Consider the following 16,288-nt stretch of genomic DNA (forward strand, 5'->3'; position numbering starts at 1 on the left):
ATATTTCTTTTGCCATTCAAATATTTCGGTCAAATTGGTTAAAATCCTTGATGCAGGCGGTCGTACACTTGGCGGAAGATGACGCATATACTATATGAAGTACTGTGACCTTTTATGTTTCCATTCTCTCTCATGCCAATCTTATGAATTGAGATCAAGGCCAATAAACAAAACACTGTATTGTTTTGTTTCAGTGTACTGACTGAGTTTCACTGCGGTTTGCATCTGGCTACACAGGTGTTACAAAATTACCACAATAGGTAAATGCTCAAAAAAAAAAAAAAAAACTGTTTTGATGGTTTCAAAGGACGTCATTTGACCACCTGCGAACTTTCTATTACGATCGTTCGGAATGGAACTACGGAGGCTCGTCAAGATAACGATACACTATAAACAATGTGACGCACCTTGAAAAACCCGGACAGGCTTCATGCTTCCTGTTCATGACTGCTGTAATGTCCCTCTCTACTCGCAGTGCGCTGGAATGTAATGATATTTCCATTATCTGATATATGCTTCCGCAAAATGCCGAATCAATCTGTTTGCCGGGAGTTAAGAAACTTAATCTGGTGATAACAGAAAGACGCGTTTTGTCGTGTATATAAAGACTTGCGACAGGTTTCTCAAGTACCCACTTCAGGTGCTGCAGACGCGACAAAATGATTAGAACAATTGGAGTGATAGTTTTTGGATTGGTGGCTCTTGGTAAGAATACGCCCATCATGATTTTTTCGCAAACCTAATGGACTGAAAATTACAGTTGCTGCCGCAACCGTCGAGGAACCGCCGGCAGACAGTTGGACTCTCGTCCCGGACGCCAATGGGCGTCTACATCTGGTCAACACAAACCCGTACAACATTCCCGACCTGGAACAGGAGCCGGAGAAGCGATTCACCGCTGCAACCGATACGATCTTCCGCTTGTACACTCGATCGAACCCGACCACACCGCAGGTTATCGGACTGAACAATGCAGCCTCGCTGGCGAACTCCAACTTCGACGCAGCTAACCCGACCCGGTTTATCATCCACGGTTGGAACAACGATGGCTTCTCCGAGGTCAACGTGATGTTGACGAATGCTTGGTTGACCCGTGGTGATTTCAACGTGATCACCGTTGACTGGGGAGTCGGTGCCATCACCATCAACTATCCGTTTGCGCGGGCTCGTGTCCACTCCGTCGGATCGGTCGTATCGACGTTCATCAACTTCCTGAACTCAAACACTGGAATCGACCTCAGCCGTTTAAGTATTGCAGGCCACAGCTTGGGAGCTCACGCTGCCGGAAATGCTGGTATGTTCCAATTGGGTCGATTGAACACCATCTTTGGCATGGATCCGGCTTTGCCGCTGTTCTCGTTCGACAGCTCGGATCGTATTGATGCCAGCGATGCGCAGTACGTGGAAACCATCCACACCAACGCTGGGTTGCTGGGCTTTGATCTGCCATTGGGTAGGGCGTCGTTCTACCCCAATGGAGGTCGTACACAACCGGGCTGTGGAATCGATATCGCCGGAGCCTGTGCTCATGGACGTGCCTACGAATTCCTGGCCGAGTCCATCATGACGGGCGGCTTCACGTCGGTACCGTGCCAGTCATTCCAGCAGATCCTGGAGAATAACTGCGTCATAGCCGGTCCAAGCCGTCCCATGGGAGGTGAACCGTCCAACATTAACACGGGAGCTCAGGGAATCTTCACACTGACCACCCGTGGCTCGAGTCCGTTCTCGATGGGTTGAGAAGTACCAATAGAAGGGTGATGACAAATATCTCAATAAACGTATTAGCAGTATTTTACTTTATTCTGGACTGTACAATATATGCGATGTTCTTTGATAAGGATTTCTTTTGTTCATTATTTTGATTACCTATCAGCTGCTTTGGGGGTGCCAGCAGCTTCTGGAATAACAATAAAACAATCAATCCCATATGGTGCGCAATCGGCAAGCCAATAACGGTTTTGAGGTGGATTTATGGAGCTTCAGTTTCTGGGTAGATTACGCAGTTTGGCTGAGCTATTTCCTTATCTTGGGAATAGCGTCACAAGGTGGGGTTTCCCAGTAGTGGCTTCTGTTGGATGACTTTTGCATTATTCGTTGAATTTCAACGATCAATGTCAAGGCCATCGGTCACACACTCGCATCACCATTGAACTTTTGCAGAGAAATGATCCTTAGTCGTCAAGAGACGTGGATCTGATGAGAAGATTTAAGCACATGCATTTCACTCTGATCGCCTGAGACTAACCCCCTCCTTACAATCTTACAAAATGTGAGTACTTTGGAAAGGTTAAAGCGTAAAGTCGGGTTACACGTTGTTTCAACTGCAAGAATCACTGAAGTTTAATCAGAAGCTTACCATATTCTGCAACAACATTTTCGAGAATCCGTTTTACAAAAACCTGGAAGATCAAGACGAGTTTTTCCTGGAATTTGTAAGGTTTTGCCCGGAATTTGTAAGGTTCTCCATGTGCTTACACACATGATCCAGACTTTTTCAGGCAAGACTTCCCTAATCGTACAGATTTTTTCGAAAATTAACCTAGCATTCCTGCTTCGATGCCCACCCCCATGTTCTGGAGTTCAGGACTTTCAGGGTCTACAGAATCTATCATAATCGCCATAATCGTCATAAAAACATTCAAGAGGCTTCGCAATGTAGAAAGAAGTATTTTTCACGACTGTCAGAAATTGTAAGGCTTGCAAAATGTCCTGAAGATCAGGGGTTCCAGTATACGTATTCCAGTGATACTATGATTGCTGCTTATATTTGTTGTTATCCATGGTGCTCGGCTTTGCAATAAGATGTCCTTTTATACTGTTGTCAGACATTGTTAGGTTTGCAAAATGACCTAAAGTTCAGAACTTTCAAGCTCTACAGAATCTACCACAATACCGTTCGATCTACGTTTGAGGTTTCTGGTGAATATAATCCATGGTATTGGATGAGTTCTACAGAATCACCTCAAATGCGTAAACCTTTGCTACTTATCTTTGTTGCTATCCATGGTGCCCCGAGAGGTCCGTTCCACGGTTGTAAGCTTTGCAAAATGTGCTAGAAGTCAGGACTTTCAAGGTTTACAAAATCTTCCACAATCGCCAGTGAATCTATTATTGCTGGTCATGGTTGTTGTCATCCATAATGCTCCGCAATGCAACGAGAAGACATTGTAAGATGTCCTGGAGGTCAAGACTTTCAAAGTGTACTAATTTATGGAGTTATTCTATCACAATTGCCATTTAATCTACGCTTGTTGCTTATCGTCGTTTTTTGTATCGATGGTTTTCCGCAATCTACCGAAACGTTCTTTTCACGGTTTACAGACATTGTTAAGTTGTTGAAGAACTTCAAGGTGTACGGAATCTATCATAATTGTCATTTTATCTACGCTTTCGCTACTTGCTCTTCGTAGTTATCAATGGTGCTCCACAATGCAAAAAGATGTCGCTTGGGATAGATTTCGTAGTCCTTGTCCTGGGCTCCTGAACAAGCCTTGAAAGTCCTGAGCGTCAGAATATTTGGAAACCTCATAATATCTGACAATCGTAAAAGTACTCTCCCTGAAATTGTGAAACACTATGGGTATTAGTGAACAATAACTGAAAAAGTAGATTCAAAGGTGGTTGAGGTGATTCTATAGAACTTATACTGTACCATGTATAACAATGACCAGACGTCTCAGGAGCTCGAAAGGAATTCCGGAGAGCTCCTGGGTGTCTTAGGGGCGTTCCAGGGGTTCTCATGGGGTTCAGAGGCGTTACACAGGTGTTTTCGGGGGTATCGGAGTATTTCAGGTGCATAACATACGGTCCAAGGGGGATATAGGGTTACCTCGGTAGCATTTCAGGAAGTTTCAGAGCACTTTCGGTGGGTTTCAGAGGCGTTGTCGGAGGTTTTGGAGGGTCTCAAGTACGTTACATGGTGTTCGACTGAGGGCTTCGGAGATATTTCAGGAAGCTTTAGGGACTTTTGGTGGGTTTCAGAGGTGTCACGCAGTCGTTTTCGGGGATTTACATGGGGTCCAAGAGTGTTTATGGGGGATTTCAGAGGCTTTTGAGGAAGTTTCCGAGCATTTTCGACGGGATTTGGAGGCTTTTTCTGTAGTTTTGAAGGGTCTCAGGTGCTTCACACGGCCTCCGAGGGGCTTTAGGGGGATTTCGGAGACATTTCAGGAAGTACCAGAGCATTTGCAAGAAGTTTAGAGGCATTTCCCAGGCGTTTTCGGAGGTTTCGAAGGGTCATGGGTCATGGAGGTCCGTGGGGGTTTTAAATGTGTTCCTGAAACGCCCCTAATATGACCCTGACCTGAAATGCCTCGAAACGCCTCTGAAATCCCCGTAACCACATTAAAACACCCTTGAAATCATCATAATCCACTTGAAATGTCCCTGAAACCCCTTGAAACGCTCCTAGAAATCCCCTGAAGTGCACTAGACGAGCACATGTTCTGTTGTGCACATGGATGACAAAGCAGTTTTCAACAGTGTAACTTCCCACACGACTTGGTCAGCCAAAGCAAAATCAAGAAATTTACATTAATAAGGAGGAGTTTAGACCGATGATTGGAAGAGCGCCCACAGGCTGACGAACGGAAACGACCTACGACTGAAAGATTTCACCGCCTCTAAGAACATGGTCATACATAACACATACTTCCAGCACAGCCTTCATGATCGACGTCAGGACATTATGTACTACCTGGTAATGGTAAAAATGTGCCAAAAACTTTCCATGACTTACAACATACGATACCGACGGCGGCCTCGGTATAATCGGGAGTGGCTGAAGCAACCGGATGTCGCCTCAACATTCGCGCAGAACCTCGAGACAGCGTTGCCTGACGAGGGCGTGCTCGATGAAGCCCCTCTCGGGAACTACTGGAGTACGATAAAAGCAGCCATTACCACCGCAGCTGAGACCAATGTTGGGTATGTGGAACCGAAGCCTAGCCGAAGGAACGACTGGTTCGGTTCGACGATGAGTGTAGAGAGATTTTGGAATAGAAGAACGCAGCGAAGGCTGCAGCACTGGACTCGACAGAACGTAGTACGCTATAAAAGAACGCGGAAACAGCAGACCTGTCCCTTCCGGGAAAACAGCGCCGCCAACACAACTAATGATGTGACAAGGAGTGCAGAGCGATTTTGGAGAAAGGTACGCACCCAAGCAGCACCTGCAACATCATCCAAAATGTGGTTTTCTATGCTTTGGTTTAAAAGAGTTGCAATAAAAGCGCACGCAACTTTCATCTTGTCAGTTGAGTTGCATTTAAACTCCGAATATCGTTAAGTTGCAGCTTTGTTTCATAGGAATTACAAATAACATCGTATTTACCATCGATTTATGGAGGCGGAGCTTACATTTTCCTCACAAGTGGCAATACAGTCAGCTTGCATTAAATGTGCTATGTCCTCCTCCTCTTCTTGGCGTAACGTCCTCACTGGGACAAAGCCTGCTTCTCAGCTTAGTGTTCTATGAGCACTTCCACAGTTATTAACTGAGAGCTTCCTCTGCCAATGACCATTTTGCATGTGTATATCGTGTGGCAGGCACGAAGATACTCTATGCCCAAGGAAGTCAAGGAAATTTCCTTTACGAAAAGATCCTGGACCGACCGGGAATCGAACCCGTCACCCTCAGCATGGTCATGCTGAATACCCGTGCGTTTACCGCCTCGGCTATATGGGCCCTAAATGTGCTATGTAACACACATGAAACATCTTACTCTGGTTTGTTTGTTCAGATTAGGTTCCAAATGTGTTGCGGAAAACTTGCGCGTCTTTTCATTTTGACAGCTTTCTAACTTGTGGCAAAGACGGTACAATGAAGTAACGCGTTACTTCAGTAGCTTTTATGGTGCATTGAGCAGCAAATCTTTCACAGAGCTTCTGGTGTAGTGTGCAAGGTGAGTGGTTAATACTCCTGGTGTCCATGGTTCGAGTCTGAATATATTTTTTTCATTTTTTTATCATTCCCCCTAGCTCAAGTTGCATAACGATTTAAAATTTGTGCTTTTTGCGGTTCAAAGAAGAAGCAATTGTATTCTGTTGTCCTTAATTTAAACAGTGAATAAATTGCACTAATGTTGCTGGTACTGGCTTTGAAACAAGTCGTGTTGCTTGGGCAGCGCGGGTGGTAATGCTGCAGCTAATGAAACTATACAAACATAAACCGAAACATCAGACCTGCCGCTTTACGCCACCTGGAAGAAGTGAAGTGTAAAGTGTGTCGTTCTTAAGAAACACGGAAGTTCTACCAGAAGTTCAACGCATCCCTCAAAGGCTTCATCATGCATCTTGAAAGACGGATTTGAGGTGTTTGGAAGTAGCGCTACGACGAATACCTGAATGGCGCAGGGAAGGCAGTCAAAGAACTGACTACGTCAGTGCAGCAGGCTACAAACCACCTTCACGTTGAGGGAGGTTAAGGATGCTATCTAGCAGTTCATGAACAATAAGTCACTGAATAAGGATTGTATCGGAGCTGTACTCATCACGACAGGCCCGGAAAAGTAAGCCACCTGCCTGCACCGGTTGTTAGTCCAGATCTGGGAGACTGAACAGTCACCGAAAAAGTGGAAGGAAGGGATCATTTGCCCCATCTACAAGAAAGGTGACAAGTTGGAGTGTGATAACTTCAGAGCGATCACAATTGTGAATACCTCCTACAAAGTGCTATTCCAGATCATTTTCCGTCGTCTGTCACCCAAATTAAATGAATTTGTGGGAAGTTATTAAGCCGGTTTCGCTGACTGCCGTTCTAAAAAGGACCAGATCTCAACATGCCCTCCAACGACCACCTGTTCATCGACTTCAGAACGATCTTTGGCGTTGTACAGGAAAACGGTGCGTGATGACAAATCGCGTGTTCGCTGCACTCTACGACAATCCCAGTATACAGAAAATGGTCAAGGCCGGAAATGTATGTTAGTAGACGCATGTTGAAGGAATGCCTGACAAAACCCTTGCAAAGTTATAGCGGAATTAGGCATTAATTAAGGAAGCAATCATCGAGATTTTGCAAATAATTTATTAAATATCTTTAACCTCGGGCAAACGGACTGGCGGCGTTGGTGATCAAGTGGTACACTCCACTGGCGATTCCGATGTTCGACGGCTCTCCTCCCATATTCCTGTTGGGACCACTCGAGACGCAGTTGTTGTTCAGGATCTGGTCGTAGTTGGCGCAGCGGACCGAGTTGAACCGTCCGGTACGTACCGACTCGGCGAAGAACTCCCAGGCGCGGCTATGGGCGCAGGTTCCGGCCACATCCACTCCGCATCCTGGCTGCGAGCGTCCACCGTTCGGGTAGAAATCGGCTTGTCCAATCGGCAAGTCGAATCCGAGCAGACCGGCGTTCGTGTGGATGACCTCTACGTAGTTGGCGTCGGTTGGGGCAACGCGTTCATTGGGTGCGTTGATCGAGAACAGGGGCAGAGCAGGATCCAGAGCAACAACCGTGTGCAGACGTCCACGGGTCACGCGCTTTCCGGCAATACCAGCGGTGTGTCCTCCCAGACTGTGACCAGTGATGTACACGTTGTTGAAGGACATGCCTCCGCTTTGGTTCAGGAAGTCTACAAAACGACCAACAGTGGCCCCGACGGCGTTGATGTGGTTGCGGGCAGTCACGTAGTTTGGATTCTGGGCACCTGCTCCCCAATCGACGGTGATCACGTTGAAGTCTCCACGATCCAGATATGCGTTACGAATCTGAGTGTTCACTGGCGATCCTCCGTTGTTGTTCCATCCATGGATGATAAAACGAGTCTGACGACCGCCGTTCCAGAAACCTCCCAATGTTCCAGCGTTACCCAACGTGATTACGTGACCAGTGTTACGATTATTACGAGTGAACAAACGGAAAATGGTTTGGGTATCAGCGTTGAAATGTGCTTCTGGTTCTTCCTGTCCAGCCAAGTTGTAAGGATCGGTGTTCACCAAGTGCAGGTGACCGTTACCGTCAGGTACCAGGGACCAGGGAGATTGTTCGACGGGCATGTGTTCCGTGCCAGTTTCTTCACTGGGAATGTGCTCAAGTCCTTCATCTTCGTTGGGGAGGTACTCGTCGCCAACTTCTTCGTTGGGGATGTGCTCCCAGCCGAATTCCTCGAAAGGAACCGTCTCTGGGCCCAATTCCTCGATGGGAATGGCTACCGCTAGAATGAAACGAGGTTGATTAGTTAGGGGTAATCTGACGAAATCGTAAATCAATGATCTTACCTACAGCAACAGCCAAGCCCAAGAACAACGCGAGCAGTTTCATTATAAAGGAAACGAATGGTCACATTTGGTGGGGGGTATGCGATTTATATAGACTTTTGAAATCTTATCAACAGGAGTCGTATGCCATTAGTAGATGACCGTTAGTTGTTTGATTTGATGTTTTACACAAAATGAAAATCAGAATCCATAGCTGTGTAATCTAATCTGAGGATAGTCTCATGATAAATGAGGCGATCTCATATTTTTGGCAAAGATTATTATTTCAGTTATTTTCCTAGCGATTAGGCTAAGTGATTGGATCCATTACGTCCCCAACAGGCACGATGTGCATGTACAACACATGTCTATTTTTGAACGTCTCTGTTGCCTCCACCCGTTCGTGGACGACTTTCACTCATTAAAAGTGTGGAGTATACAGGGTCTATGAACAGTTCCAAATGAATATTATTATTGTTTGTTTTCGACTCAAAATTACTTTTCCAGGAAGTATTAATATTTTCGTGCTTCCCGCATAAAACGGTATCATATAAGAATGAAACAATTTATAATTTTAAAGATCATTTAAAATAATTACTCTATTATTGGTGTTATCATAAAAAATATCATACATCAGTGATTGAGTGAAAAATACTGACGCTTCCCTTTATCATTTTTGGTGTTTGAATGATACACCGAATGGGTTGTTAGGTATAGTTACCATTCAAAAACAAGTAAGGTACCCCGGGGCAAGTGGGACCTAAAAAAATGCTAGTTTAGTTTTGTCAAGCCAAAAAATTTCAAACATAAATAATTTTATAATTCCAATGGCTCTAAAAGATATTTTTGGTATATTTATTCTTATTAATGGGCATTAAAACTGTTTTAAAAGTTGCACATTCTGTATATTATGCATATAATGAAAAGTGGAGCAGATCTTCATTTACTCCGTATCATGGGGCAAGTGGGACCTATTCGGAATGTTTATACAAATGCCTATATGGTCGGCGTTAAGTCAGAGAGGACCATGTGTATTTTACTTAATTTCAAGAAAAACGACTTTAAAGTTTGCAACTTTATAAGTTTTGAGTTTTTCAACAAATGTTCTTGAATTTTTGCCATAAATCTTAATAACTATTCATCACAACATCGCTCTGTATTGATCGCGAAAAAACGTAAAATAAAGCTTGAAACCAAGAAATTGCTAAGTGATTGATTGTACTTAGTCCACTCTGACTGAACGGTTTTTGGAAAATCTTCAACTAACTACAGTTTACACTTAAGTTTTTACATATTTGATGAAAAAATAATGTACAAGTAGGACAACAGTTAATAGGAGTAGTGTATAATGTGAGCAGGAAGTTTGAATTTGGTCATTTCTGTTATTACACTGTTGATTACCATTTTCAATTTTTATGTTCAGTCAAAGTGGACCAAGTACAAAAGTTCAATATCACATGAAGGGTAGTCAATTAATGAGCTATTTAAGAATTCTTAACTTGAACATTTAATAGCTGACAACTTTTGAATGTATTCTCATAATTCGGTACGTTTTAGAAATATTGTAGTTACACAGTTCATAATAATTTATTCAGAGGACTGGCATTTTTCAAAAATTCGTTCAGACAGGGTGAACTAAGTACACAATCCTTAAATAATCGATAAAATCAATTTCTTCATGAAACGGGTATTGGTACATTTCAATATGATGCCCAACAGCTACTAAACAAACATATTTTGATTTGGAAAGGATTACGAAGAATGAGTTAATTTCAACTATTTTACTTAGAGACACATGGTCCGCTCTGTCTGCACGCGAAATGCCACAATATGCTTCAACACGATGATCTGTAAAATACGATATTGACCATAATAAAATGGAATTTCACGTGCTTTCTTGATCAATAATTATCAGAAAATGCGTTAGGGAGTCATACGATTTGGAAACGTATCACATTTTGATGATAAACTATTTTATTTATTGGATTTCAACCAATACAGATTTTTTCAACTCTCTTGACATCGAGTATATGGTCCACTCTGACTGCACACTATTATCGATTTTTGCAGTTCAATCAAAAGAAAATTTTGCTATAACTCTCGTTAATTGTAACATTAAGAAAATTGGGTGAATGTTCTAAGTAGCTTAAGGCTCAAGCATCCGTCATCATTTTTCGAAAAATAAAAAGCAGTTTTCTCGCTGTAAACCAAAACAAGGATCATGAAAATATATTCACTGCATTATATTCCATGTGGAGTACAGTGAATATATTTTCATAGCAAAAGCTTTTGTTTTGAACGAAAAAACTGCTTTCAAATGTTTGATGATGACGATGATTTCAATGACGAAAAGTTCAACGTTAAGTAATTCTTAATCGAAAGCCCTAAAAAACTAATTTTCGTCAATTTTGTTACTTGGTCCCCTCTGACTTAACGCCGACCATATATGGTTGCTGCTTATATGTAAAGTAGCATAAATTATAAATATCTTATGCGAATAACTATGTTTAGCGATTTATGTTAGAATAGTTTTGTGGTATCGTGCAAAATTACGTAACAAATATAATGATGAATCATTGAGAGAAAAAAAAAGATTTAACTCTAGAAGCTCGTGCAAAACAAATTGTTTTTTATACAAAAAGCGCCATAAAGTTAAATACCGAAAAATTTCCAAACTTGCTTTTCATATTAGGTAATCCATGAATCTTGCCAAAGATTTTTCAAGCTTTACAGATGTTATGCTTTCCCTTACATAATTTTACGATCATTAAATAAATATTTTCAAATCGTGAACTTTGCATAAGTCGTTTTCCAATTTTTTCATACTTTATGGCCGGTTCCTTAACACTCAGAAAAATTCATTATGCAGCGAAAAACGAAAAAAGTAATAGAATCTGCTTAGATGAAAATATAAAAAAAATAGATGGTTTCGAAAAAAATATACCCTACCCAAGAATCAGCTATATCATCAGAATAAAAATAATTAAGTATAATTAAACGATTGATTACTTAAGGCGCCCATTTTTACTTCACTTTTGTGTAAATTTTGACTTAGGCTGAAGAAAGCGAGATCAAACTATGAAAATGTTTTAAAACGACGAATGTAGTGGGGTACGCTAATCTCACTTAGTGAATTGAAAATTACATATGAACAACAATAACATATATTGGTCTCTTTATGATGAGAACAATAACAATTTATGAATTCAAAGTATCTGTCTATGGGATACCTATGTTTTTCATGAAGAATGTTTGCCTTGAAAATGAAAAATAAAAAAATTATGGCTGTAGGTCTCACTTGCCCCGGGGTACCTTATTTTGTAGAACCATTTTTTTGAGCTATTATTCGTCATATCATAATTGTATCGTTATCTTTATTTTGTCAAAATGATAGAGTGTATGATTGAAAAGCATTCTCTATAATAAAGCAAATGAGAATAGAAGAAAAAATCGTTGCATTTGAATGATTTATATTACGATAACAGGGCCGGATTTACAAATGTGGGGGCCCGGGGCCACAGTATTGTGGGGGCCCTCTTTTAAGAGGATATTTTTTTTTTCATTGTAGAAAAATCTATAAAATATGAAAAATTCATCCAAAAATTAGGTTTGTTATTGAAAAAAATAGGCCGACACAAATATTTATTTCACTTTTTGTCCCACCACTGTTTGGCTGGTTGAAATAGAATTTCTCGCGGAATCATTGATGAAATCTATAGAGTTGCTGACCGATTACCAGGTTTCTTTTTTTGAGGAACATTCCTAACGCGACTTCGAGAGTAGTTTCTGGTAAACGCGCAGAATAATTGTTAAGAATTCTTTGTGAAACACATAGTGGTATTTTTAGCGAAAATTCTACTAAAAGCAGCTGAAGAAATTTCATCGGAAATCCATAATGAGTTCCTGATGGAATTTCTGTTTTACTTTGAATAGAATTATAAGTAAAATTTCATAATAATCTTTGGCGGATGAATTTTAAGCCAATTTATTGCGGATTTTTAGAAAAATTTCCACTCTGCGGTAGCCGCCGAGTTCTACCGCAGCCATGAAAATCATCCTATCATTGATACTGAAGGCCAAATCAAAGTATGCTTGCAAGGTGAATTGCACTGAAAACCAACAACAAACAATAATCATCGGCGTCGTATCCAAGGCATCGCTAGGGTAGATCGATGATACCTCAGTGAAAATTAGTAGTCTGACAGCTGCGGTAGCTTTTCGTTCTACCGAAAAACGGAAAGTTTTCTCTAAATTAGCAATAAACAAAACATTTTTTGGAAAATTTTTAAATATTTAAGGATCATTCAATAGTTTCTCCACAAATATCTACTGCAACTTTCATAAGGAACCTATGGATTTGTTGAGAGTTCGCCTTAAATTACACATTCAAGCCAGGAAGAAAAATTCGTCATGGATTTAATCATATTGGACGAATTTCGCCCCAAATCGTATTCGGAGTTGGCAGCACCCTCTCAGATTACAATGAAACTTTCTGGGTATGTACACCAAGATTAGATAAGCCACTTTGCATACTTAGTTTCTTCAAAAATTATCTGGACTGACTTTTGAAAAGGGCTAAACTTTTTTTATGGATTTTTTAAAAATGTTTTTAATCAAAAAATGACTACTCCTACAAAAAAGTGTTGTATGGGTGATTATCACAAAATAAGTCAAATTTTAAGAAAAAAAATACTGAAAAAATCCAAAATGAGCCCTACACTGAAAAAAATCATTTCTAAAAATTCAAAGTTGATTTGAAAAAAAAAAACACCATTTTTGATTTTGATGAAATTTTCTGTCAAGACAGGTAATTATGTTCCCTACCAACCGTCCATACATCACAAGATGGGCACTTTTAAGGAAAAAAAGTTTTTCTAACAAAAACTTTTTCATGTCCAAATTATTATTTTTTCAGTGTCTTTTTTTAAAAACAAACTAAACCAGTGAAGGTTATCTAGTAATCTCAAAATGCAATGAAACTTATTGTGTCATATGCGACAATGCAATGCACCCATATTCACGCAGCAGCACTCTAGAAGTACGAAACAGTATACAATTAGAACACGCATTTCATACGTGCTGCTGTAATTTCTACCCAAACGTTTCCACCCCATGATCTTACCTAATATTAGGTAAGGCTATTTATTAGATTCGAACTACCTTATCGAAAAAAAAAACAAATCATGAGTTGTACCTAAAGCAAATATGAACAAAACAAGAAAATGAATCGGTATCATTCAACGTGTTACTTCTCTTTGGTTATTAAAGGCAGTTCTGAAAAGTAATGGATCAATCGTATAAATCAAAATTCAACAAATTCAAGTGCAGTGCAAAAATAAACAATCCAAAGTGCAACCGTCATAATCTACGGGGCATGTCATTAAGATTGATAGATAAAATTCATTCCATGGGATATACACATGAAATCGACGAATCGATGAGTATTTGTGAGTCATGTCGTGGATTGATAAGTCACAACAGAAGCCCGAATACGAAAAAACGCCGATCGGATGGAAACGACGAAACTATGCAACCATCATTTAGTGGGCAGCAACATCATGATCAACGAGTGGTCAACAAATCGAACATGAGCTGGGTAAGTAAGCCTTCAACGTGTTAGCTTCTTTTATATAACTCATTTTGCAGCTCGTTGCAAAACTACATTTTTCAGTATTCTTCGTATTTATCCAACCCGGCAAGCCTCGTTGGATAAATGTACTACTTGTGCGAGAAAAAATCATTTTTGCAACTCGTTGCATAAATAACTATCATTAACTTTCCACTGCATTCATTATTATATTGTTAACCTTAACTTTTATCTTACAGATATGGTACCATCTATTCCATCATTGGAGTCAATTCCGTCAACAGATCAACTACAGGGTCCCCATAATATTGAGAAGTTTAATACCATTGCTGAAACATTGAGTTTATCGCCAATCTCATCTAGAAACATGAGAAGTATGGAATATCGCATAAACAAATCATTGCAGATTACGAAAGCAGTTCGAAAAAATATCTTCGGAATAGATTCAACGGATGTTGGCAAAGTGGAGGCGTATGACGAGATAATTATGCAGTTAAAGGATAAGTTCAATCACCCTACAACTGACAGAAGCGAACAGATTAAGGGCCGATTTCTTCACCTATCCGGCTTAACGACGTAAGCCTGGTTTATCTTAAACCACACTTAAAATTAAGCCAAATTCTTAAGCCAGGTTTAAATATTTGCATTTCTTCACACCGGTTTAGCAAATAAAGGCGACGGCTTACGCTAAGCCAAGCTTAACGAAATTTCCCATATCATTCCAGTGACTTTCCAATGGAAACGTCATTTTAAGCCGCCGATATTTTGAAATGCCCGTTATATGCAGTATGGAGTAACAACAACAAAGCATATGCAGAAATTTTAGCAGGAAAAGCGGAATCGCTCGGTAATTTTTCCGGATACAGAAGGAAATTAACAATAATGATCTACCCTGACTGTTGATGTTTTGCTAGTATAAAAGATCTACGATTTAGTACCTACTAGGTACATATGATCGTTCCACAACATTTGTTGTTCGAATTTGCCTCTCATTGTACAAAGTTGGAGTGCCACATTGCAGAAAAGGCGTTGCAATGTTGATTTTATGTTTTGATATCCATAATCGCCTTCGAATAAAATTGCATTTCGATAGTGAGTTTTTGAAAATGTGTTTGTCGTGAGATGCTCCAGAGTTTAGACCATTTTTTGAATATGTTTAAAATTTTGAACTGTGTACATTCAATGAAAGCCACAGCAAAGATCAACTAGAAACTGAAATCTCTTAATAGGTTTATTCTACTTTTATTCCATTCGATGGTGTTTTTAATACTTTATTTTAAAAATGTTTAGGTGCCGTTCACAATGCTCTAAAGAAAAGGAAAATATGATCGTGCGTTACGGCCCATGCAAAAAAATATGATTTTAATATAAAAATGCGTTAATACGATGCACGCTGCCTTGTACTAAAATATGAAACGGAATGTTTTTTTGCAGTGCTGAAATAGTTATTTATGCCACAAGTTGCAAAAATGTTGATTTTTCAGCACGAGTTGTACATTTATCCAACCAGGCTTGCCGAGTTGGATAAATACAACGAGTGTTGAAAAAATCGAGTTTTGCAACGTGTTGCATACTAAGTTTTTTGTAATTACGAAAAACACCCATCAATTACAACCTTAACTGCACATTCTGAGAAAACATGCAAGCTGGCTTCCACGTGTATTAGCCGTCTTAGCCTATTATCCGATCAAGTAGGCGTTTCACTAGGCCTACAGAACAGGACAGACCGAGATGGTCTGTCACAAATTTTCAAGCTCCCGTCCAGTTCAGTCTGGTACTTTTTCTTCTAAGAGGAGAAGTTTTTGGAAGAAATAATACAGGAAGTGACCGAAAGGACGTGCGCGGACATAACATTTATAGATTTTCGGCATATTAACTTTGTTTATCATGAGAAATTAAGCCAAACTAGGAGCAAATTGTCCAATCAAACAACAATGCCGAAAAGTACTACTTAAGAGTGCCAAAAGTAGTACTTTTCGACACACTTGTTAAAGTTTGGAAAAGTAGGCCAATTCGATGCCTTTCCACCGATTGAAAAGTAAGCACTTTCGAAACGTAATTACAAAATAGTTATTTATGCAACGAGTTGCATACAACATTTTTTGCAATGGTCAAAATTATTCACTAGAATATGATCATTTGCATCAGTATCATTGTGCTTCTCGATGGTTGAATGGGAACGACCACGTGCTCCATCACGAAATCTGAATCAAGCAAGCCGTGCTATAACCGCAACAGTTTTTCAAGCTCTTACTGTGGTAACACAGGTTGTCAATCAAACAAATGCATTATGATTCATAATGCTACCCAAATGAGATGCATTATGAACCATAATGCATTTGTTTGGATAGTACGGAAAAGTAGGCCGTAAGGTTATTGAAACCGCAAGTATAAAATGAGTTTTATAGTGCTAAATTGCAAAAATGTAATTACGGCCTATCTAGATTCAATGTCATCGAATATCTTTGAAAAAGGCATTAATATTCTTCATGAAAAAA

At 40.1% G+C, this 16,288-nt stretch overlaps 2 protein-coding genes across 2 annotated transcripts; one reads left to right on the forward strand and one right to left on the reverse strand.

The window, feature by feature from the left end:
* The first annotated feature begins 272 nt into the window (after window positions 1–272).
* Window positions 273–1,843, forward strand: LOC109623326 (pancreatic lipase-related protein 2). The gene is made up of 2 exons (XM_020077865.3): window positions 273–705; window positions 761–1,843. Exons 1-2 carry the CDS (start codon window positions 660–662, stop codon window positions 1,738–1,740), a joined length of 1,026 nt encoding a protein of 341 aa, XP_019933424.2. The 5' UTR covers window positions 273–659; the 3' UTR covers window positions 1,741–1,843.
* A 5,169-nt stretch (window positions 1,844–7,012) lies between these two features.
* Window positions 7,013–8,350, reverse strand: LOC109426885 (phospholipase A1 VesT1.02). Its single transcript, XM_019702446.3, has 2 exons — window positions 8,225–8,350; window positions 7,013–8,160 (listed from the first exon to the last, which is right to left on the reverse strand). The coding sequence occupies exons 1-2, from the start codon at window positions 8,265–8,267 to the stop codon at window positions 7,043–7,045; spliced, it is 1,161 nt and encodes a 386-aa protein (XP_019557991.3). The 5' UTR covers window positions 8,268–8,350; the 3' UTR covers window positions 7,013–7,042.
* Window positions 8,351–16,288: the final 7,938 nt, after the last annotated feature.

This window comes from Aedes albopictus, chromosome 3 (assembly GCF_035046485.1).
Source record: "Aedes albopictus strain Foshan chromosome 3, AalbF5, whole genome shotgun sequence".
Classification (NCBI taxonomy): domain Eukaryota; kingdom Metazoa; phylum Arthropoda; class Insecta; order Diptera; family Culicidae; genus Aedes; species Aedes albopictus.

Excerpts from the sequence above, each read along its gene's own strand:
- LOC109623326 (XM_020077865.3), top strand. The coding sequence starts at position 660 with ATGATTAGAACAATTGGAGTGATAGTTTTTGGATTGGTGGCTCTTG. Across the intron at positions 706-760 it reads TTTTGGATTGGTGGCTCTTG|TTGCTGCCGCAACCGTCGAG; the intron begins GTAAGAATACGC and ends TGAAAATTACAG.
- LOC109426885 (XM_019702446.3), bottom strand. The coding sequence starts at position 8,267 with ATGAAACTGCTCGCGTTGTTCTTGGGCTTGGCTGTTGCTGTAG. Across the intron at positions 8,161-8,224 it reads GGGCTTGGCTGTTGCTGTAG|CGGTAGCCATTCCCATCGAG; the intron begins GTAAGATCATTG and ends GTTTCATTCTAG.